This window comes from Aquarana catesbeiana, linkage group LG03, assembly GCF_042186555.1.
Source record: "Aquarana catesbeiana isolate 2022-GZ linkage group LG03, ASM4218655v1, whole genome shotgun sequence".
Lineage (NCBI taxonomy): Eukaryota > Metazoa > Chordata > Amphibia > Anura > Ranidae > Aquarana > Aquarana catesbeiana.
In genome coordinates, this window is record NC_133326.1 from 179,408,791 (window position 1) to 179,434,947 (window position 26,157).

At 39.7% G+C, this 26,157-nt stretch overlaps 1 protein-coding gene across 5 annotated transcripts in view; it reads left to right on the plus strand.

The window, feature by feature from the left end:
- CACNA2D1 (calcium voltage-gated channel auxiliary subunit alpha2delta 1) overlaps positions 1 to 26,157 on the plus strand; it is a 936,653-nt gene that overhangs the window by 790,756 nt on the left and 119,740 nt on the right. For 3 of the 5 annotated variants that reach the window (XM_073619561.1, XM_073619559.1, XM_073619560.1), the window contains 4 exons: positions 8,167 to 8,241; positions 10,925 to 10,999; positions 18,201 to 18,257; positions 24,857 to 24,928. In XM_073619561.1, coding sequence (XP_073475662.1) covers positions 8,167 to 8,241; positions 10,925 to 10,999; positions 18,201 to 18,257; positions 24,857 to 24,928 — 279 coding nt within the window. The remainder of the gene's footprint in view (positions 1 to 8,166; positions 8,242 to 10,924; positions 11,000 to 18,200; positions 18,258 to 24,856; positions 24,929 to 26,157) is intronic. The other 2 variants (XM_073619563.1, XM_073619564.1) reach the window with 1 other exon arrangement.

Consider the following 26,157-nt stretch of genomic DNA (forward strand, 5'->3'; position numbering starts at 1 on the left):
AAACACACTCTCTGAGCATGCCCAGAAAAATCCAATAGCTGTTCACACACAAAAAGTACAAAAAAACCCCAAAGTCCCTGAGCATGCCTAGACCAACCCAAATGCATTTCACACACCAAAAGCCACAGCAAAAAACTAAAGTCCCTGAGCATGCCCAGAACAACCCAAATGCAGCTAGCACAAATTTAGCCACCCCCTGTCCAAAATTAAGCACATCATCCAGTATGCTACAACATTACAGATGGGACAAACACCCCCGGTCCAGGGGGGCAAACAAAGAGCCTACCAAGTGGTGCATCTTCTGGTGCTGTAAAGATTAAGGCCCCTTTCACACTTGTGCAGCTTGTCAAGCAACTTTGGACATCATGTTGCATGACAAGTCATTTCCTATGTTTTCCAATGACAACCATTCATATATGTACGACTTAAAGTTGCAGCAACTTCATGGTAGTTCATGCACTACTTTGATCCGACTTTCATGCAACTTGATGGCCATAGACCTCAATGTTAACCCTCAAAAGTTGCACAAAAATAATACTTGAATGTTATACAATGCAACAGTCGTGCAACAGTTGTCCATTATCACTGATCAAAACTGTATTCAAGTTGCACCCATCCAAAGTTGCACCAAAGTTGCACTCCAAAGTTGGCGCAAATCTAGTCGTACAAATGCGAATAAAGCCTAAAAGCACCCTCTTCCATCTGGGGAAAATTGTGCCATTCATATGCACTCTTCTGCCTTCTTGAAGGACAATAATACTAATGCCATGTACACAGGGGCGGACTTTCCGACCAGACTGGTCCAACGGAACAAATCCGTAGGACAATCCGATCATGTGTGGGCTTCATCAGACCTTCAGTGGACTTTTTCTGTCGAAAATCAGACGGACTTTAGATTTAGAACATGTTTCAAATCTTTCCGACGGACTCAAGTCCGATTGAAAAATCCGTTCGTCTGTATGCTAGTCCGACGGACAAAAAACGATGCAAGGGCAGCTATTGGCTACTGGCTATGAACTTCCTTATTCTAGTCCGGTCGTACATCATCATGTTCAAACGATCAGACTTTCAAACGGACTTTAGTCCGTTCGTGTGTATGCAAGTTCGGTCGTTCGCAAGTCCGTCGTAACTCCGTTGAAAGTCCGTTAGAAAGACCGTCGGATGTTTGATGCTCAAAAGTCCGCCCGTGTGTACACGGCATAAGAGTTCTGTGAATGGCTGAAAGAGCAGAATGGAGTGGTGCAACTTTTCCCAGTAGCAGCAGCTTTTAAAGCAGTGGAAGACAGCCACTCAGGACATTATCCATTTGCTCCGAGGTGACATAACAGGGAAGCTTTTTACCAAAAGCAGTTGCCTGCAAATATTTGTATACACACCATTATACACATTACACACGCCTAATATGCTTTATGTTGTATGCCCCCCCTCCAAAAATTCAAAAAAGATCAGCTTAAAGGTAAAGTAATATTTACTAGACTAGCATAATCACAGTCTTGAGTTAACCACAAAAGAGAAACAACAATGTTAAAACAGTGCAGTAAGTACACACTCACTGATAGAGAGTTGAGCATCCCAAATATTTATTTCTAATACTGTTGATCAAAAGGGCTTTGGAAAGACATTAAATATTCTTGTGAATAGTTTTACAGTTTTTATTAAGTAGACATCAAGCAACAGATGTCAACTGTAACTGTATAATCTGCGATGCAGACCTACCATAGATGTGCACAATAATAAAGATCCAGTAAAACAGATGAAAATTATATTTAAACCGTATGGGCCAGAGCAGTTTTCAGAATTCAATTATAAGTCTATTGCCAATAAATGTCATTTCTTATGTTCCAAATTGGTGTATTTTTTGAGGACAAACAAGACTACCCTTTGCAAAAAATAATTTATTTTACATGTATTTAAAAAAAAAAAACTAAATAGGAAGCAAAAAACCATACAGTTTACTATTTTAAGAAATATGTTGCTATAGATATAATTTACAAATGGTTTTCTGCTATTTGTCCAATTTTTTCAATAAACCTAATTAATGTGGCTGGTATACAACCTACTGAAGTTATTTTTTTTTTGTGTGTGTGTGTGTATTATAATAGTAATAATAAAAAAAAGCAAGTGGAAAAAAAAATAATGATCCAATTAGTGAAGTAGACAGCAGAAGGGAGGGGGAGGAGCTAATTATATATAATTAGTATTTACTATGGATTAACTAAGGGTTAATTTTTTAATTAAAATTACAGAAAGAAAAAAAAGCAATATAGAGCTTTATTGCTATTAAAGTTAGAATCAGATCAGAAAAGTCTGTGATATGAAGCATCAGACTGTAATAGTATGGTGAAGTGTAATGCCCCATACACACAATCGGACTTTCCGCCAACAAAACCATGGATTTTTGTTCGAAGGATGTTGGCTTAAACTTGTCTTGCATACACACGGTCACACAAATGTTGGCCAACAATTACAAATGTGGGAATGTGGTGACGTACAAGACATACGACGAGCCGAGAAAAAGGAAGTTCAATAGCCAGTGCGGCTCCTTCTGCTTGATTCCGAGCAAGCGTGAACGTTTGTGTGTCGGACTTGTGTACACACGATTGGAAATTCCGACAACAAAGTTTTGTTGGTGGAAAATTTGAGAACCTGCTATCAAACATTTGTTGGCGGAAAGTCTGACAGCAAATGTTCGATGGAGCATACACATGGTTGGACTTTCCGACAACAAGCTCATATCCAACATTTCCCGTCGGAAAATCTGACTGTGTGTAGGCGGCATTACACTTTCTATATGAATGATCCTCTGTGGCAGCTTATCCTGGCAGAAGCACACACAGGAACATGCACTTCAGGCAATGAGGGGATATATGTTCATCAAAATTCTTTAAATTGTAAACTATACTTAAAGCCAAACATTTTTACTGTACATTATAAAGTTGGGTTATTTTAAAAGCCCTGTCAGGTTTTTATTTATCTGATTCCCAACTGGGGAGACTTTTTCTCTTTGTTTATCCTAATAACTATTTTTACTGGGATAGAAAGTGATGGAAAATTCAAAATGGTATGGTTGTCACTGAGATTAGGGAGGACTTGTTCAATTACAAGAAAATCTCCAAAATGGAAACAAAAAAAAACAGACAGCAGATAGCAGATTAACCACTTCAGCCCCAGAAGGATTTACCCCCTTAATGACCATGCCATTTTTTGAAAGATGGCACTGCGTCGCTTTAACTGACAATTGTGCGGTCGTGTGACATTGTACCCAAACAAAATTGATGTACTTTTTTTCCCACAAATAGAGCTTTCTTTTGGTGGTATTTTATTACCCTTGCGGTTTTTATTTTTTGCGCTATAAACAAAAAAAGACCAACAATTTTGAAAAAAAAACAATATTTTTTTACTTTTGCTACAATAAATATCCCAAAATGTTTTTTTAAAAAAAAAAAAACAAATTTCTTCATCAGTTTAGGCAAATATGTATTCTTCTACATATTTTGTGTAAAAAAATTGCAATAAGTGTATTGATTGGTTTGCGCAAAAGTTATAGTGTCTACAAAATAGGGGATAGAATTATAGAATTTTTACTGCTATTTTTTTTTTACTAGTAATGGTGGTAATTAGCAATTTTTAGTGGGACTGTGACATTGTGGCAGACAGATTGGACACTTTTGACACTTTTTTGGGACCAGTGATATTTATACAGCTATAAAAATGCACTGATTACTGTATAAATGTCACTGGCAGGGAAGGGGTTAACACTAAGGGCGATCAAGGGGTTAAGTGTATCCTAGGAAGGTGTTTCTAACTGTGGGGGGGAGTGTACTGACTGGGAGTAGGGATGAGCTTGATGTTCGGGTCGAACATAAGTTCAACTCGAACATCGGGTGTTAGCCCGTTCACCGATGAGCGAACATTATGGGGTGTTCACGGCAAATTCGAGCACCGCGGAACGCCCCATAATGCACTGCAAGATCGCAGTACATTGCTGTATGATGATTGGCCATAGCATGCACCTGACCTGCATTCTTTGGGCAATCAGAGCATGCTCTGCTAAAAGAGCCATAATTGGCCAAGGGCATGGCTCAGGGGGACTAAGTTCACTCCCCACACTATATAAGGCTTCTTACACGGCGGCCGTGTGTAGTGTTATTGATGTGGACAGAGAGGTAACTTGATTTAGATTAAGTAGGCAGGTTATTAAGTTAGTGGCAGTATATTTGATCTATACAGTATCTCACAAAAGTGAGTACACACCTCACATTTTTGTATATATTTTATTATATGCATTATACAGGGGCAGACTCAAAGGTGATTGACGCCACGCCAGCTTCAGCCAGGAATGATTGTATGCAGTAATGGCACCAACCTTCTCTCCACCCTCCAACAGGGACACTTGACCCATGTTCCATATTTGGCACCCATCCTGAATTTGGTGGTGCAACAGTTCTTGAGCAGGTACCCAGGCTTACCAGGCAGGCCAGAAAAGTCTGTGGTCATTTCCGCCGGTCATACAATGCCAGTGCTCGGCTGGCTGACATTCAAAGGGAATGCAACCTGCCCACCAACGCCTCATTTGTGACATGCCCACCAGGTGGAACTCAACGTTGGCAATGCTGCAGTGGCTGCACACACAGCAGAGGGCCATCAATGAGTTCCTGTGCGAGTGTGGCACCAGGACAGGGTCAGGGGAGCTAGGCTTTTTCTTGCCACACCTGTGGGTACTGATCAAGGATGCATGCACAGTCCTGTCACCATTTGAGGAGGCCACAAGGATGCTGAGCAGTGACAATGCATGCATCAGTGACACTGTCCCTCTAGTCTTCCTGTTGGAGCATATGCTTCGTGGAATCATGGACAGGGCACGTGAGGCAGAACAGCAGGCGGAAGAGAAGGACTTCCTTACCTCTCAAGGCCTCCTGCTGGCCCACACACAGGAAGAAGAGGAGGATTATGTCAGCATGGATGTTGAGGATAACACTCAGCAGCAGTCTTCAAGGTATGGTTTTCAGTACCCAGAAACCCAAGGAGTTGTACGTGGCTGGGAGGAGGTAGTTATGGATCATGTGATCCTTAGTGACCCAGAGGCCTCCCTGATTCTGCAAAGCCTGCGAAAGGACCCTAGGATTCGTAGTATCAAAGAGAGGGATCATTACTGGCCGGCAACCCTTCTTAATCCACGTTACATGGGTAAGGTTGCAGAACTCATCCTGCCTTCACAGAAGGAGCAGAGAATGAAACATCTTCAGGAGGCCTTGAAGAAAGGTTTGTGCAACGCATTTCCAGACCCTGGGAGGGTACAATTTCCTGGTGCTGGAAAATGTGTTGCTGAGGCTTCTTTCAGTCAGAGGAAGCACCAAGGTCTGATCAGTTCAAGCAACCATCGCCAGCCATGGTGCAGGAATATCTAGGGGCAAGATCAGACTTGGAGACCTTTCCAACAGAGCATCCACTGGGTTACTGGTTCTTGAGGATGGACCACTGGCCAGAACTTGCTCAATATGCAGTTGAGCTACTGGCTTGTCCTGCATCCAGCGTGCTTTCTGAACGTACATTCAGTGCTGCTGGAGGGTTTGTAGTGGATCAAAAAGTGTGCCTGTCCACAGACTCCATTGATAGGCTCACATTTATGAAAATGAATCAGTCTTGGATCAGCAGCTATCAAGCCCCTAATGCTGATGTAACTGATTGAATTTGCTATGGATGTGCAATCCCCTGAAGACAGCCTTTGCTGACTATCCTATTCCTCCTCAATCTTGATGATGCTAGCTTCCAACAATATTTTTGGTTTAGGGCACAACCACCACCACCCAAGGCCCAATTTTTCTGCCCCTGTTCAACAGGGGGATGTAATTACAATTTTTGATGTAATGCTTCACAGCAGGGCCCGTTCCTGTGCCCAACACGAGTATATGTGAGGGGTAACAGTGTTGTGGCACCACCACCACCCAAGGCCCAATTGTTCTGCCCCTGTTTAACAGGGGCATGTAATTACATTTTGTGATCTAATATTTCACAGCAGGGCCCATTCCTGCACCCAACAAGAATATCTGTGAGGGCTTACAGTGTTGTGGCACCACCACCACCACCCAAGGCCCAATTTGTCTGCCCCTGTTAAACAGGGGCATGTAATTATAATTTTTGATATAATATTTCAACTCAGGGCCCGTTCCTGTGCCCACCAAGAGTATCTTTGAGTGCTTAGTGTTCTGGTACCACCAAACCTAAGGCCCAATTTTCTGCAGAGTATATAGGGCAGGCTGTATAGTATATATACTGCTGTTCAGAGTATATAGGGCCTGGGGCACCCCCACCCCATTTTTTTTTTAAATTTGGTTCCCCTTAATATCCATACAAGACCCAAAGGGCCTGGTAATGGACTGGGGGGGGACCCATGGCGTTTTTTTCAATGATTTGCATCTATATTGCCGGGACCCGACAATACATTACAGCCGCGAATAGTTTTAAGTGACATTTTTTCCTTTAGAAATGTATTTTGCTGTGGTATTGTTCTAAACACGGGAAAAATGCACTATATTACAGGCATACTAAGGACACCCCCCAGGCACGATATTTAAAGGAATATTTCATTTTTATTGTTTCACTTTAAGCATCACTGCTCCCGAAAAACAGCAATTTTTAAAACTTTTTTTTGCATTGATACATGTCCCCTGGGGCAGGACCCGGGTCCCCAAACACTTTTTATGGCAATAACTTGCATATAAGTTTTAAAATTAGCACTTTTGGTTTTTCATGCTCGTATAACATAGACTTTAACGTTGTTCGCGTGTTCGAACAAATTGTTTTTCTGTTCGAATGTTCTGCTGCAAACCGAACTGGGGGGTGTTTGGCTCATCCCTAACTGGGAGTAGAGAGAAATCCCTGTCCCTAATCACTAAGAACAGACGATCTCTCTCTACTCCCCTGACAGAATGGGGATCTGTTTGTTTACACTGACAGATCCCCGTTCTGCCTCTCTGTGGAGCTATCGCAGGTGACCGGTGGATATTGCGGCCGACGGCCCAGCGCACTGGCGTCACAACGCGGGCACCTCTGGCGCTGTGCACGCACCCGCTGTATCTATTACATGAACCACCGTACTGGTACAGCGATTTGCGCAATGGAGCCGACCTGCCCCCGTATATCCGCGGGGGCTGATTGGCAAGTGGTCAAACCATTCCCTACTCCATCCAAAGGTAAACATATTGGCTATATACAGTGGAGCTGAGTTGTTTAAACTGGGGAGTGCAAAATCTGGTGCAGTTGTGCATGCTAGCCAATCAGCTTCTAACTTCTGCTTGTTCAAATAAGACTTCACAAAAAAAACCTTGAAGCTGATTGGCTTCTATACAGAGCTGCACCAGATATTGCACTCTCCAGTTTTGGTAAATCAACCCTAGTGTGTGTATATATATCTGTATACATATAGATATATATCTATATATATATATAGATATCTATAGATACATATATCTTTATATATCACTGCTCATTTGTGTTTTACTCTCCTTTTCTCTTTTTTTTTTTTTTTGATTATGCATTCAAACCTATACATGTAGACAAAGTGGTTATCTTTTTGACAGCTTAACACAATAATTTTCATCATGGCATTTTATATTTCCATAAGCTCTGAAATCTAGCATGTGAAATCTCCTTGTTGATATCCATGTGGTTATTGATGGGGCTTTTAAACTGCCCACAGTACAAATCTTAGAATCATTATTAAAGCATTTGTTTTATTAGACTTACTGCCTCTCCAAAGGGAAAAATCACTCTGGGCTTCCTGACAAAAGTGTGTAATATAAACTTGGCCACACACGCTAGATATTCTTTATTAGCTCCATGGGACCAAAAGAAAACTCTCATGTTTAATTAAAGTCTGGGGAAAAAATACAATCAATAAGCACTATTTACATAAGAAATACATTACCATACATTCTACAAGGCTAATGATATTATCATCATAACTCTCATTCACATTATCATTGCTGTCTTACAAGTGCATATATGTAACATGGTTATAGTATATTTTTTGGAGATAAAAAAAGGAATATATTTCATATAGCCATGCATCTGCTGTGTGATCAGCAGACCATTTTTTAAATCTTCTAGTGTGTTGTTTCTCATGCAAGTTGTGTTTCCTTCTAATTTTGGGTGTTTATATTTTAGAACCAGCTGATACTTGGTGTTATGGGTGTAGATGTTTCATTGAAAGATATTCAAAGGCTTACCCCACGCTTTACAGTAAGTCTATTTTCTTCTTTCTTTTACTTGAATTTAATTAGAAATGGTAAGAAAAATGGACAATTACATAGCCCAAGGATATTATACGATAATGTGAACAAATTCAAAATGATTTTCCCTCTGCAAATATTGAACATTAACCAATGATGCAGAAATGAAGGATAACCGATCCAAGCAACATTTGATTGTTAGATAATAAGTTAGCAGAGCCATGTCTGGAATTGCGATGCACTTATTTTCCAAAAAGGGCCCTTTAACTAGGGATCATAGAACTAGAAGAAACAATATGGTCATACAAGAGACCAAAAAGAGATACCGCTCTTACTTGTGGGCAAAAAGACAGTTCCAAGACGGAGAGAGTTAGAAGAAAGAGATGGAAAAAGTAAGAGAGAAAAAGAGAAAAAAAAAATGGGGGGGTGAGGTCATCTCTGTTCCGGAGGCTTGCTATGAATATATTAACATGCTATATTGGATTACAGTTCCAGGAAGTGCGTAGATGGAGCGTAATCTAGCCAGGGCTGCCAGGTACTTAGGAATTTATCATGTGAGTCAGTTATTATCACCATCAGTTTCTCATTCACCAGGGTGCCATGCACCTGACTTTTTACTTTGTTGAACTTAGAATCTTAGAATCCACATCTTCTACGCTATTGCAATCGTCTGTTTCGTGGCCGAGAATATATCGGTCACAAGAGGGTATTGAAGGCAGCGCCTTCTATCAGTCTTCCCAAAGGTCTTTTCGTAAATTTATGTGAAATACTGCATTCAGACCATTGAGACCATGTTAAAGCCCCTATCCACAGTTGTTTGACCTTAGGGCATGTCCACCATATATGCTTCATGTCACCTAGGTCTGAGCATCCCCTAAAGCATGTAGAAGGTAGGTAGGGAGACATTTAGCAGTTCTAGCCAAAATAAAGTACCACCGGGACAAGACTTTGAAGACGTTTTCTAAAGTTGTTATATTACTGAAGAAACGCCTCTCAAATATTATTCCAGGTCTCAGGGGTTTGGTTAGCACCAAAATCGCTTTTGCAGTTGGAACAGTGAGATGGGGTACGTGAGTTACAATTGTTTAGTATGGAGGAGTATAATAAAGAGATGAGGCCTTGGGTTGTAGGGGATGTCTGTCATCTGGTTTCGAATGTGCCGCGGTCATTGATCAATCATGTTTTCCTGTTAGGTAACAGATGACGTATTTAGGAGGTAGTTGAATTTCTCGGAATCCTAAATGTCATATATGTCCTTTAGGTATTGAAAGGTGACGATACTCTGAGAGGACAATAAAGACTGAACTTTTATTAAGGCCGTGCTGCATCACCAGTGGTAGCTCTGGAGACTCTCCAAACTTTGGGGAAATAAAGGGCATTTGAATATTTCAAGACGAGGGAGGTGCAACGATATCAGATGGGCTGAGTTTTTGATAGAGTTCCATACCACAAGGGTATTGGACAGGGCAGGGTTTGAAGGTTTAGGGTGCAATTGAGACGGGAGCCAGGGTAAAGAAGAGAGTGGCACTGGGTCAATGTCAACTACATTGATAAGGGTCCAGAGAGGTGCGACCTTTCCTGCAAACAGTTAAGCAAGAGGCATTATCTGAGCTGCTTTGTAATAATAAGTGATGTTCGGCACCCGTAGCCCTCCCTTAGTCTATAAAGTAGGTGTCTGTTCAGTCTCAGTTTGACTGGGCCCCATATAAACTTAAAGAAAAGGTGTGATGAGCGCAGAATATGTGGGGGGACTAGAGCAAGCAAAACTTTTGGCAGGAGAGTCATCTTTATTGCATATATCCGCCCCAGCCAGGAAATGTGTGTTTTGTTCCATGACTCCAGTATTGAGTCAAAGTTTTAATAAGAGGAGGGTAGTTGGCACCATATAAAGCCAAATATTTTGGGATAAGCGTAATCCCAAGATATGAAATAGAGTCAGACCATTGGATGGAGAATTGGTCTTGAACCATCTGGAGAGTGGCTTCCACCAGAGAAACATTTAGTGTGCGGGATTTGGCCTGGGTCTGTTTTCTTATTTAATTAATTAAAAGAAAAATAATGAAACCTTTCATATAAAGTAACCATTTTATGGTTTAAACATATTTGAAAACTTGAAAAATCTCAGCCATTTATCATTCTAAAACCTACTCAGTTTCATGCATGGGTATGGCCATATACCCTCATATGTAAAAAGACATAGTCCTTTAAAATTTAGCTTGAATCTTAACTGTAATGTGTAGCTTTGATGTGTAACTGTAATGTATTGTGCACCTTTGAACAGCCTGTAACTGTAATGTGCACTGTAATTGAACAGTTACAACTGTAATTGAACAGCCTGTAACTGTGATGTGCACCTTTGAACAGCCATGCAAAAACCAAGCAGGACATTCACCAAAAACTATCTTTGCATCACTGCAGACCTAAAAGAAAACTGATTTGTATTTTCTTGGTGGAAGGTTGCATTTTTAGCATTCTTAATGCAGATAAGCAACATTTTAATAAGATATCTGGTATTTTTACACAATACCGCCAGCTAGCTAAATATCCAAAACAATATTTTTAAATAAACCCAAAACAATGGATTTTTTAATGTTCCTATTCAACAGTTGCTTTTAGATTTTGCACTACCTTTTTTATTTACTTACATAAACAATTTACTAACTAATGTAAACTGCTGAAATGTTTCCCTTTAGCTTTGCCCAAATGGATATTATTTTGCACTGGATCCTAACGGTTATGTGCTGCTTCATCCAAATCTTCAACCAAAGGTATGAATGTGCTTACTGGTTTAATAGTGGTTGATGTAGTGATAACTAACATTTAATAGATATGCGCAGTAATTCTTATACTCACTGTAATGCTGAAGTAAGACGTAATAAGTCTGTTGACTCTAAACAATAAATCACATGACCCCAACAGCGTTAAGGGTGAAGATTGATAAGCTATATATATAAAAATAATAATTTCTATGTTAAAACCTAGCTTAATATTTACGAAGTAATGATGTGTTTGATTCCTTACATCCATATCTGTAGGAAATACTTAAACTTAATTTTTTTATGAGAAAATATAGTGCCTTAAATATATATTATATATATCTATCTATATATAGATAGATATAGATATATCTATCTATATATAGATAGATATATAAAATATATCTATATATATATTCACATATATGTATATATATTTTGCTCAGGGTAAAATAACACTGTATATGATTATATAGTATTTACTATATTCAGCCAGGTGAAGTTTTAAAACCCTGTTCAAAAGTTTACTAGGCTAACCTTAACTGTTTAAAAAAATATGGTTTACAGAGCTCAATAGCTAAAGCTCAGATTGCACACAGATGCGTAAATCAGAATAATGGCCTTCGTATTTAAATATTGAGTAGACATATGCAATTAATTTCATTTTGATTCATTTTTCAAATGAAACCTTTGTATTCATAGGTACAGATGTATCCCCCCAAAATTCATACCAGACCATTATCGGAGCATGCAGCCTGGCAGGCCAGGAAAGAGGGGTCCGAGCTAGCTCCCTGCTTCATCATACCAGGCCACATGCCCTCAACATGGTGGGGTGCTTTGGGGGAGGGGGGCTTACCCTAAATCAGTGGTCATCAACCCTGTCCTCAGGGCCCACTAACAGGCCAGGTTTTATGTATTACCTTGGGGAGATGCAGACTAGAATACTGCAATCACTGAGCAGCAAATGATATCACCTGTGATATATTTCAGTTATTTTGCAAACCTGGCCTGTTAGTGAGCCCTGAGGACAGGGTTGATGACCACTGCCCTAAAGCACCTTGTTCCCATGTTGATGAGGACATGGGCCTCTTCCCCACAGCCCTTTAAAAAGGGGGCCCCTAGATTCCGGCACCTCCCAATGTAAATGAGTATGGGGTCCATAGTACCCCTATTCTTTCATGAAAAAAGTGTTGAAAGGAAAAAAAAACAGAGACAGGTCTTTTCATGTGACAACAATGAAGAAATTACACTTTGCTACAATGTAAATTAATGAGTGTACAACTGGTTTAACAGTGCAAATTTGCTCTACCCTCAAAATAACTGAACACACAGCCATTAATGTCTAAACCGCTGGCAACAAAAGTGAGTACACCCCTAAGTGAAAATGTCCAAATTGGGCCCAAAGTGTCTATATTTTGTGTGGCCACCATTATTTTCCAGCACTGCCTTAACCCTCTTTGGCCTGGAGTTCACCAGAGCTTGACAGGTTGCCACTGGAGTCCTCTTCCAGTCCTCCATGACGACATCACAGAGCTGGTGGATGTTAGAGACTTTGCGCTCCTCCACCTTCCATTTGAGGATGCCCCACAGATGTTCAATAGGGTTTAGGTCTGGAGACATGCTTGGCCAGTCCGTCACCTTTACCCTCAGCTTCTTTAGCAAGGCAGTGGTCATCTTGGAGGTGTGTTTGGGGCTGTTATCATGTTGGAATATTGCCCTGCAGCCCAGTTTTCGGAGGGAGGGGATCATGCTCTGCTTCAGAAGTTGTCACAGTACATGTAGGCATTCATTGTCCCCTCAATGAACTGTAGCTCCCCATTGCCGGCAGCACTCATGCAGCCCCAGACCATGACACTCCCACCACCATGCTTGACTGTAGGCAATACACATTTGTCTTTGTACTCCTCACCTGGTTGCCACCACACACGCTTGACACCATCTGAACCAAATAAGTTTATCTTGGTCTCATCAAACCACAGTATATACAAAAAGTGTTGCTCTATAAACCCCCAAAAAATGTCGTTAGACACTGTGTGGCAAACGACTAACATCAAGAACTATGATGTACTTTCAAAGGTACAATAATTGTGTACATGTTGATAACAAAGTGAAAACAATAAAAAGTGCTTACAAACTAAATATAGTGTACTATATACATAATGAAATACATATAATGAAATAAAGAATGGTGATGGAAAATTAATGAATAAAGTCCAAAAACGTCCAACTGAAGTTGACACCACTCAAAATTCGAGAAGTAAAGTCCACCAGTGTTAATTGAGACAAATACAAGTGTAAAAGCCACCACCAAGGATCTTAGGGGGCTTACCAAGACAAAAATAATGAAAGGGGCCAATGTCCACCTAGACGTTAAGGATAGGCAACCAACTGGACCAAAACAGGTAAGTGGAAGTGTAGCAACAGCAAAGGTGAACAGAGGAGCTGTTAATGGTTCAAGAGCCGTCACCGAAGGTACAAGAGGCTTACCAGAGGTAATTGACTTGAAAAGACTTACGTCATCCAAGTCAACAAAACTTAGTGACCACCTGGTCAAGATGATGGATCTTCCTCAAATATCCTCAATGACTTCCGAATAGGAATGGCAAATCAACCTCCACAGTTATCCAGGTAAAAGGCTGAGATCTTCAGTCATCCCCAGAGAGCAGACAGATGAAACTGTTTGCAGGCTTTCTTGTGCATCATCTTTAGAAGAAGCTTCCTATTGGGACGACAGCCATGCAAACCAATTTGATGCAGTGTGCGGCGTATGGTCTGAGCACTGACATGCTGAGGCCCACCCCTTTAACCTCTGCAGCAATGCTGGCAGCACTCATACGTCTATTTCCCAAAGACAACCTTTGGATATGACGCTGAGCATGTGCACTCAACTTCTTTGGTCGACCATGGCGAGGCCTGTTCTGAGTGTAACCTGTCCTGTTAAGCCGCTGTATGGTCTTGGCCACCGTGCTGCAACTCAGTTTCAGGGTCTTGGCAATCTTCTTATAGCCTAGGCCATCTTCATGTAGAGCAACAATTCTTTATTTCAGATTCTCAGAGAGTTCTTTGCCTTGAGGCACCATGTTGAACTTCCAGTGACCAGTATGAGAGAGTGAGAGCAATAACATCAAATTTAACACACCTGCTCCACCATTCACACCTGAGACCTTGTAACACTTACGAGTCACATGACACCGGGGAGGGAAAATGGCTAATTTGGCCCAATTTGGACATTTTCACTTAGGGGTGTACTCACTTTTGTTGCCAGCGGTTTAGCCATTAATGGCTGTGTGTTGAGTTGTTTTGAGGGGACAGCAAATTTACACTGTTATACAAGCTGTACACTCACTACTTTACATTGTAGCAAAGTGTAATTTCTTCAGTGTTGTCACATGAAAAGATCTAATTAAATATTTACAAAAATGTGAGGGGTGGACTCACTTTTGTGTGATACTGTATATATGTAAATGTTTCCTGAAGTAGGCAATGAACGCCATTGGGTGACATCACTGAGTGACCTGGCCACATGTTTACCTGTCATTCTGCAAGAATGACAGGTAAACATGGGGGCAGGGTCACCTGGTGACATCACTAGAAGTCCCCGCCCTCGTGTTTACCTGTTATTTCACGAGCATCTCTTCACTTCTTGTTTGGCAGGTGGCAGAGTTTTTTTTTGGTGCGGATTGCGTTCATCATAAATGATTATGGATCTAATTCTTGGAACATTTATTTATTTTTTTTTTTAATGAAGGATTTGTCAAAAACTGTCTCTGTGTTGTTTTTTTTAACTTTTGACACTATTTTTGGTGAATGAGTAGGGGTACTATGTACCCCTACTCATTCACATAAGTGAGGGGCTGGGATCTTGAGGCCTTTTTGTTAAAGGGGATTCCAGATTCCAAAAATCCACCCCCTGCACCCCCGTAAACACTGGACCAGGGTTGTGGGAAAGAGCCCCCCTGTCCTCATCAACATGGAGACAAGGGAGCCCCCTCCTCCAAAGCACCCCCCCATGCTGAGGGCATGTGGCTGGTATGGTTCAGAAGAGGAGGGGTGCTCGCTTTCCTGGCCTGCCAGGCTACATATATGTGTTATGGTCTAGTGTGGATTTGTAGGGGGATCGCACATAATTTTTTACATTTTTTTGTTAATTTTCTTCTTTTGTTCTGTTTAACCACCACTTCTTTTGTTTACATTCTGCTGCCCGTGGTCAATCCCGTTGACAGCAGTTGAGTCATGGTTGTTAAAGTGCAGCAGCCACTACTTCTTAACAACCACAGCTATTCACATGAATTTGGATCCGTCAGAAGTTAGACTGGGTGAATTTTATTTTGAAACCCACCAGGTCTAATAAATATATGAAATAAATCCAGAAGAAAAAAAATGAATCCTGAAAGTGAACTGGGTCGACACAGTGAAAAAAAAAACACAAAGTTATCAACCTAATAAGTGCATCCAAAACTAAACAAAATTTTCCCGGCATGCACATGTTTAATATTCAGTTGGATAAGGGCTACAAAGGGAAGAGCGACTGTTGTGCTCTTTTTGACGAAAACCCAGAATGTCATGCATGCACAATTAAAGGCCTCTATGTAAAAAAGAAAAAAATTATTTTAAGAAAAAACTATACTTTATGCATTATGGTTTCTATTTAATCCAACAGTACAAATCTGTGAGACATACCTTTTTGCCTTGTTTCATAATGTCACCTATTATAACAAGTCAACTTAGTTTAATTTATGCAATTTATAGTTGTTAATATTTATGCTTTTTTCTGTATCTATTTGTATTTTTTACACATTCTTGAATGCATTCAATAGTACATCACATAAAGCCCAATTAGTCTTTTAAATCAGCTAAATACATTGTAGGCGTGTAAAAACAAAGGGTGTTCAACGTGTTACAGTTCATTATCTTTCTAAAGCAGCTATAGCCTGAGTAGAAAAGTCTGTCCCCCGCCAGCAACCCTTAGGCTGGGTTCACACCGTAGCACGGAGCAGGCTCACAGCAGGGGTCTGGTGCCTCCCCATTCACCGTTTCAGCTCCGATTTCAGCCCACATTTTTTGCTGAATTCGCACCTGAAACAGACCAGAAGACACGACAGGACTCCTGTGCAATGTGCTCCACAGTCGATCCGGTGAGGTGTGAATCAGCTTCATAGAGAGCCAGTCACAATCTCCTGACATGAGTATTGCATGCGGAGAAACGCATCCAATCGCATCAGTGTGAACCCAGCCTTAGTCTCTGTTGGTGATCTCTAGATCTCTAGGTCCACAACACCGCCCCCCCCCCCCCCCCCCCGCTAAATCAAAGAGCTCTTCAATCAGCAGGAAACACAAGGTTTCCTAATTGCAGAACTAAAGGTCTTACTCATTCTCATAAAAAGCATGGGTCCTACTCTGCAGCTGCTGGCAGGAAACTGACTTTTCTAGTCAGTCTGTAGCTGTCTCAGAAAGAAAAAAAAGGTAAGACATAGAATATCTTTGGTATCTTTTGTTTTGATGCACCTGAAGCACATTTAAAAAGAAGGTTTAATTGGTCTTTAATTTGTTTTGTTTGTGGCATTATTACTAATAAGGTTACAAAACTCTGCTACTGCTAATTAAGGTGAAAATACTAATTCAGTCAGTTGCTTTCCAGGCAAGGGACCAATGTGTTACTATAGCTGTCAGTAACTCCAGAAAAGCTGTTTCATTGCTTTTGTCACTTAAGTAAATCAAATCTTTAGCATGTTTATATTACTTATGGAATTTCAACAAATTAAAAAATATATATTTTCCCGTGAACAGGAACATGTGGTAAAGATTATGTAGCTAGCTGTTAGGGTCACATGCATACACAGTATATCCTATGTGAAATATTTCAGGATTTCTTGCTAGGTAATGCAGCTTTGCACTTTATGACATTTGTTTAAACAAAGAAACCAGCCAGCTTAAATTGTAGTTTTAGTGAGCACTGGAATGAAGAAGAGGTGGCCATCAGAAAGGTGAGTATATGTGGGGGGGGGGTAAAGCTTTAAAAGTTGTAGATACTGGACAGGGTCTCTTTATGGAAAACATGTACAATTTATCCTATCACTGTTTCATACATACAGCCCTATCCTAATTATATGCATACAATGAAGTTGATTACTAATTGAGTACAGCCTGTTCACTTTGTTCATATAATATAATTTGCAAAGTGAATATTGGTGAATAAGCTGACGTTGTGTTCACATTAAATACCAAATCATATACCAATTAAAGATTCTGAAAGATGTATGGGATTTAAGAGGCACAGGTTGGGGGCCACTGTTGCCAACATTGATCTGAAGTTATCTTTTTGATAATATTTAAAATAAAATAAAAAATTATACTGAGCCACTTCTGTGTCATGCCCCTCCAGCCTGTGTCTCAGAATAACAGGGAGGTAAAGCCTCCATTAATCCACATGTAATATCTCGCCCCCATTGTTTGTACAGTAGCTGGTTAGTGGGCACGGGGGAGGAGGGAGGCAGTGGGCTATCATTTATTACTATGTAAATGCCCACATGTGTGACTCTATAGTCAAATGGGCTGGTCAGATGTCATAGGGAGGAAATTCTCAGCATAGAAATTCACTGAAAACTGAGCATATGCAGAGTTGCCACCACAGCTACAAAATCCCTAGCTGAATTGGGGACTTGGACAGAAGGTGGAGATAGAGAGCAGCAGGATCAACCTGGTATAATACAGAAAAATAATTCTTTAGTGAGTATGAACAGCATGTAATACAGCATTTATTTTGTGGGTTTAGTGACACTTTAAGCCTGAAATGTACTTTAGCCAGTGTGTTAGGTAGTAGGGGGTCAACCCTGAAATTACTATAGAATATTTTTGCCCTTTAGAATTGTGCAGTGGTATAGCACAAAAGTATCTCAATACATTTAGTAAAACATTTAATATTATAGAATGGAGCCACAATAACCACAACATTGTTCAGATTTTTGAGGATGCTGTCCTTCTGAGTGTTAGTACTATTCAAAATATTGTATTTTAGGCCAATCAAAACATTGCTTCTGTGGTCCTAGAATCAGGTTTTATAAGAAATGTTATTATACAGTCTTTGAAAAAATGCTGCGCAACTGTTTTTCTTACGTGCTAATATATAGAGACCATCAATTTAACAGTTGTGAATAAAATGTCATGAGGTTAAACATGTCATAAGTGTAAACATAAACTATCTTTGCAACTTCAGCCTATAGGTTTAGGTATTCCCATGGTTAATTTGAGGAAAAGGAGGCCTGGTTTTCAGGTAATGGTAAATGGAAATGAGCTGGTTTTAAACTTGTATGGCCAGCTGCAACCAACTAACAAGTGGGCTTATTTAATTTATACACATGAAAATGACTTACTTTTAAATGGGAAGGCTTTAATAACACTGGCCAAAAATAGGTTTTGGTTCACTGCTAAGAAGGCTGTGGCTTTATACCAGCAAGCTTATAAAGTGCGTATCCAAATGTTTTTGGTAGCACAGATTGTGCAGCTATCACAAAGGCACCTTGTTTAGAGTTGGATGTTACAGGAAGGAAAAAAAATATTGTTCTGCACAATTATTTCAAAATGGATGAATGCAGACATTTTGCTCTATATTTGAAAAAAGTTGCACAAAAACTGTGCAGCCAACTCTAAATCACCGGTAAATGCTGGTATGTGTGACCAAATGCAGTTTGTTTTGCTACAATGGTGTAAGTTCTGGCTGATAAGCTTTGCATTTATGGCACAATTTGTTTTGTTTGACTACACCAACAAAATGTTGCTTTCACCCAGTTCTTAGTAATTAGAATATATTTAGAATGATCTATTAAGTGCACACGGGCCTGTTTAAGTGATTTTCCCAGAAGGTAATGATGAATAAGCATTGGAAAACATGACTAGCAGTTCATCAAATTATTATTGTGTGTGTGATTATTGTATTGTGTGTACATGACATGGTGTGGGTGTGGGCGTTTCACTGAAATGTAAGGGTTAATTGAATAATGAGTACAGCAAAATTATCATATTGTGTTCAAAACTTGGTTATGATCTGGTCCTAATATGTAAGAATTAAAGAGTTAAGTGAACACTGCTGATCTACATGAATGTTCTGGGTCAGTGACTCAGAAAGTACTGAGGACATTGAATCAGCATAGCGCCTAGGTAAAAAGTATTTTTGTAAGGTGTTGATACTAATGGCAGCTCACTGTATATTTTACATCATTCTGGATTTGCTGTAAATAATTTTACCTTCTTGAACCCATGCTTTAGCAACAGCCATAGGCCTGTGTTGTTTACATAGGCTCTGTGAGGTGTATCCAGTTTCGAGAGACAGTACTGTTCATATAACACAACAAAAGTTGGACATCTGAATCATTTCCTTTTCAATTTTTGTTTGTAAATTAAATTATAGCTTTAGTTTTATAAGAGCAATTATAGTGGAAATTACAGATTTCACTTCACCAAGAATTTTAAACAACAGTTGGATGAAGGTCCTGCTATTGTGTTCTGAGAGACTGCTCTGTATTACTACATTGAGTGGTTAGACTCAAACAAATCTCTGTTTTTTATATAATTTTTTTTAAGAGATTAAAGCAGAACTTGTCATTAGAGCTCTTTCCATAACAAGGAAGTATGCATTGCATATTTGCTCATAATGGCAGACTTACTACCTGAAGTCCCCCCCCCCCCCACTAGCACTGTGATGTGCGTGCAGTTTTGCACTTACAGCAAATTCTAGCATGTACAGGCTCCGCTTTGCTCAGCGGGGGATCGCTCCGTTGATCCCCGCTGAGCAGGCAGGTGACAGGTCGGTCTCTGCACACTGTGCAGGGACCGACCTGTCAGAACGCCGCTCTCCTCAATGTAGGATCGGATGAAGACAGACTGTAGAGTCTGTTTTTATCCGATCCGCAGACAGATGGGAAACTAGGGTTTTCCTCCATCATCAGAAACGGAGCATAGCAGAGACTGATGTCATCGAATGTCAGCGGATGTTCATCTGCTGACATCTACTATCCCATAGGGATACATATATGTCCGTTCTTTCATCCAAAAACGGATGGTTGAAAAACGGACATACGGTCCGCCCATGTGAAAGGGGCCTTACAGGACTTATATTGCTTCATCTGACCTTTTAACCATGGTCAGAAGGGTTAGAATGGACAATAATGGAGGTTTGGGTATATACTATAAAATGGTGGCTTCCCAGCATTTATCAGTGTGTGCTGTAGAAGGAGAGCTGACAATCTGAGTAGGTTAAGGCGGTGCTGGAAAATGATGGTGGCCACACAAAATATTGAAACTTTGGGTCAATTTGGACACTTTCAGCGGTTTAAACATTAATGGCTGTGTGTTGAGTTATTTTGAGGGGATAGCAAATTTACACTGTTATACAAACTGTACACTCACTACTTTACATTGTAGCAAAGTGTTATTTCTTCAGTGTTGTCACATGAAAAGATAGAATAAAATATTTACAAAAATGTGAGTGGTGTACTTACTTTTGTGAGATACTATATATATATATATATATATATATATATATATTTCCTTCCTAAGGTAAAAATGCACCATGCCAGGCAATATTGATCAATTTCATTAATGTTAAAATTTTGTTTTACTTATCATATCCACCAGTTTGTCTATTTATACTTTGTTTCTTTGTTTTTCACCTTTACTGCATGTTAATCACTGCATTAAAGTATACCTATCTGCAAATTTTTTTTTTCATTTTGGATAGAGCAAGGGAGGATTATAACCCCTTTCAGATTTGTTTTAACCACCTGTGTCCTATTGTGGAGATTTCCCTTCACGACCTGTCCCACAGCCAAACAAGAAGTGAGAGGAAATCCCTGCAAATTAAAGGAATTCCTTGGGGACCCCCAGGTCACAAGAACTAGTGTCCCCATTGGAAGAATTCCCCTCTATTATTTTTCTGAGGACAAAACCAAAATTTGGGAATTTCTTTTACTTTCACTTTCAATAATAATGGTAAACAGGAAAAAAAGAGAGGATGAATCTCCTTAACAGGGGCATAGACCGCAATAAAAACTGCCAAGCGTTCTAATCCCTCTCCACTGTACCCAAAACTGAAATAAAAAGTTTTGCCTTTAGTTGCTTTAAGTATGAAAGCTTTAAGTAAATTTTTTGTGTTTCTGTGATTTTCTCTATCTTCATTTATCTTTGTGTTTTGCCTTATTTGTCAACCTCTTCATACTGTTTGAATATTAGTGTTGTTTATCTAGACTTTAAGTTTCAAATAGTGAATTTCTGTTTGTCATTGCATGACTAAGAACAAGCTGAAGTATGTATGTATTCTTATTGTATCTTTCTTTTTTATTCTTTTTGGTTGGAATGGGACATTTCTGTTCTGCATTGGCATTGCTTTTCATGCATGCTTCTTTGGTCTGGGCCTGCTATTCATTATCCATTGCATGTAAGAATCTGCCTTATTTTGCATTGATTATTTTGTTTCATTATATATTATGTTCTGGTTGGTTTATCCATGTTTAACTATCCATACATCATACAGAAGAGGATCCGAAATCTGAAACTAGTAATATTTTTAAGTTTTTCTTTCTTATTTAGAAGAAGGTGTATATGCTAGAATTACATTATATTGGCCAATAAGTCAAATAATACAAACAGCTAATACAGGGAAGATAGAGTTATTGTACAAACTAAACTGCAAGTTTTTCTAAGTCACATTTGGTCTGGAATAGTCAGATGTGTTGACACTTTGCTGACCATCAGCACCTTCAACATTATTTATAACATTTTAGATGTCATCAGTCTGCAGACTGTCAGTAATTGTACTGACACCTTTGTTCTTTATAGCAATGTTTTTTTTTTTGTTGAAATATAAGGTTGTAAGCAATCTTAGACATTGTCCACATATATCTGTGATACTGAAAATGCTGTAACTTTCTAGATTTTTTGCCTGGATTTACATAAGAGTAAATCAGAAATTAAACAGCTGTACTTATCAAATGTCCTTGTTTACTAAGTTTAAACTTTGATTATGCTAAGAAAGCATTTCTGTATATCTCCGCTAAGTACTACAAAATTATGTATTTTATAAACAGTGGGCACCAGCCATTTCTTTGCAGATCCTTAATGAGTATATTTTTCACAGTCCTAGTCCTTATGAAAAGTCATTTACGATAATAAGATGGCAGGCAAGCGGAGCTCATAAATGTTTTTTCTTTTATATTATTATGTGATCAACACATATATAAACATAAATTATTGACATCAAAATCATTTTAACCTGCTGTTCCTTGTTGGGTTAGAGATTAAAAAATATATCTATTTACAAAGTTAGATATCTGAATGCACAGTTTAATATGATTTAGAAATGAATTAGTCTGTTTCCTGGTTTTTCAAGTGCATGAGAAACCATCTCTATTGTTTTATGTGTGGATGTATTTCCATGGGAAAAAATAGTTTGGCAAAAATTAGATTGCTGTGTGAAATCATTGTCTTTTACAATATATATTGTATAAGACCCCTTTCACACTGAGGCAGTTTTCAGGCATTTTAGCGCTAGAAATAGCCTCTAAAAAGCGGCTGAAAAATGCCTCCCAATCATTGCAAAGAGTGCTTTCACACTCGGGTGGTGCGCTTACAGAGCGTTAAAAAAAGTCCTGCAAGCAGTGCTATAAATAGCACTCCCTTAAAACACCCCTACCCATTGAAATGAATGGGCAGTACTTCCAAAGCGCCTTAAAAGCATTTTGAAAGCACTGCAAAACGGGACTTTTTTCCTTTTTTTTTTTAAGGTCACGTTGTCAGATGGCCACATTGTTGCTGGCCAAGTACACCACTTAGTGGGAACTGTATTCCCTGATGGCAGAGGCCTCTTTCAGCTAGATCATGTGCCTTGCCACACTGCAAAAATTGTTCAAGAATGGTTTGAGGAACACAACAAGGAGCTTGAGGTTTAGACTTGGCCTCCAAATTCTCCAGATCTCACTTCTATTGAACACTTGGGGGATGTCCTAGAAAAACAAGTCCAATCCATGGAGGCCCTGTATATATATATACACATTTACATATATACACATATACATATGTATACTGTACACATATACAGTATATACAGTATACATATATATCAGCCTTAACTTCATGACCACCCACCCAATATTGAGTATGTCCCCCTTTTGCTGCCAAAACAGCCCTGACCCATCGAGGCATGGATGCCACTAGAGCTCTGAGGGTCTTTGGAGTTGCGAGTCGGGGCCTCCATGGATTAGACTTGTTTTTTTAGCACATCCCCCAAGTGTTCAATAGGAGTGAGATCTGGAGAATTTGGAGGCCAAGTCAAAACCTCAAGCTCCTTGTTGTGCTCCTTAAACCATTCTTGAACAATTTTTGCAGTGTGGCAAGGCACATGATCTAGCTGAAATAGGCCACTGCCATCAGGGAATACAGTTCCCATGAAGCAGTGTACTTGGTCAGCAACAATGTTTAGGTAGGTGGTATGTCTCAAAGTAACATCCACATGAATGGCAGGAACCAAGGTTTCCCAGAAAAACATTGCCCAAAGCATCACGCTGCCACTGCCAGCTTGCCCTCTTCTCATGCATCTCAGTGCATCCTGGTGCCATTTCATTCCCAGCTAAAAGATACACACGTACCTGGCCATCTATGTGATGTAAAAGAAAACTTGATTTATCAGACTAGGCCAACTTCCTTCATTGCTCCATGGTCCAGTTCTGATGCTCATGTGTCCATTGTAGGTGATTTTGGCTGTGGACACAGGTCAGCATGGGCACACTGACAGGTCTGTGGCTATGCAGCCACATATACAACAAACCATGCTGTCCATTTTATCTGCTTTTAACACATCAACTTCAGAGACAGCATGTTCACTTGCTGCCTAATATATCCTACACACTTTTAGGTGTCATTGTAGCAAGAAAATCAATGTTATTCACTTAACCTTTAAGTGGGCATAAATTTATGTCTTTTTTGTCATACTGTGTATACTGTAGATAGCATTTGCTTTGGCTACTACCTATTAGGGTAACCTAGCAAATTGATGATTTGTTTTATACCCCTATCAGTAAAACTGTTGCTGTAGTGTAGAGCCATTGGATTTCATAATGTTCTTCCCTTTGCAGGTTTTGTGTGGCACCTTAATAGACACTGGTAGATTTAGAAAATAATATAACCAGATAAATTTACATTAATCATAGTGTGGTAATCGTGGTATGATAATGAAAGGTTTTATGTTAGGATAAAACAAAATCGGTAAAATAAAAAAATATTAGCACGTGTTAGGTAAAAGGTCTCATAAATAAATTTGAAATATGATATATGGGAAAGGATAGGTGGATCATGAGAACTGAAATAATAGAAGATACTGTATAAAGGTGGTTTTCAGGAATTAGTGGAAGATGTGGAAAGCATGTATGATAGGAGGTGAGAAAAAATGTGACCGAAGGCTCCAGTTGGGTAAAGAAGACAAACAGGTATTGGATGATGATTCATGTGATGTGGATAGTGGGTTAAAAATAACCATGAGTTATTTGACCAGAATAATCCCAGAAGATGGATTATATAGAATACACCCTCAAAGAAAACTTAAATGTTAATATCGTACCTTACTTAGTTAGCTGTGCTCTGTAACTGCAAGATTTTTAGTGAACATAGTAGTATACAATTTAGCATCTAGATATAGCCTAATACAGTAGTGTAGTTTGATACACTAATAATAAACATTAATGTTAAATGGTTATTGTTTCATAGCGCAACAAATCCAAAGCGGTACGTCTTTTCTTGCTTCAAATAGTTTAAGCCATTTGGTTAGTAATCGGTAGCTGTTTTTACTACAAAGGTGTTACTTTATAATTTATTTGTTTGCTACAGAATCCAAAATCACAGGAACCAGTTACACTTGATTTCTTGGATGCAGAGCTGGAAAATGAACACAAAGTGGAGGTAAAGCTGTTTCCCCCAATATATCCTCCTAAAGATTTTTAAAATGTACAGTGCTCAATGTTTTTTCTCTCCCAAAATCAAAGTGGAACTTTGGTTGAACAGCTAAATACACCATAAAATGTGAACCTTTTTGCTTGCAAAAGGATTACAATTCCGTACAGCCAGTTTTGTAATTTATGGACATCTGCCATACTGCACAGCCATGAAAATCACTCTACTATTCATCCACCTGCTAATTGGCAGAGATGGTGATGCTGATTCATTGTCCAATTAGCAAGATGGGTCCATCCACCCAGCTCTCATATGCTGGCCACTCAGCTGTCTCATGCTGCCCGCCCTGTTCTCATATGCTGGCCACCCGGCTCTTTCATGCTGCCCGCCCAGGTGTCTCATGCTGGCCGCCCACACCCGCGGCCTGGCTGCAGAAAGGCCACGGCCCAGTAGTTGACGACCCCTGCTCTAAAACATATAAACACAGGTTTGACAGGGCCAGTATGAATGAATACGGTATTTAAAATTCTTTTGCAGATAAAAGTATAAACATAATTATATATTATAAAAATATTTATATTTATATATTAATTTAGTTGACACAGGTTAGTTCATAGTTACGTGGTTAGTCAAGTTTAAAAAAAAAAACACAAGTTCACTGAGTTCAACCATTAGAAAAATGAATGAATTAAAAATAAAAAACCTGCATATACAAACCCTAAACCCACGGATGATCCAGTGGAATGCAAAAAACCCTTAAAAGAGAAGTGTGGTCTTTAAAGAAACAAACAATCATACACACCTAGGTGGATGCAGAATCAGTCCAATGCTGCATCTATCCCCCGCTGCCTATAAGACTGAGAACTGAGTGATCAAAGACCCCTGATCGCTCAGTTCTCGGTCTTCAGTAAGCAGAGAGCTGGTGACTGTCAGTCCCTGGCTCTCTGCTCTGCCCCTCCAGCACTCACTGGAGCACCAGGCTGTAAAGGGGGAAGGCACAGCTGGCTCAGGCTCTTAAGGGCTCACTGAGAGGCTGAGACAGCTGCCAGTCTAGGTATCTGAATGTATCTCGACACTAAAGTCAGGATCTCTCCAGGGCCTAGACTGACTGAGTGACATCAGCTGACAGCGGACTTTAGCCTGCTGTCGGCTGAATATGGGTCACAGGACTGCAGAATAACGTGCACTACTGTTATCCATAGCAGAAGTAGGGCCAAAACAGTTTGGCCCTACTTCTC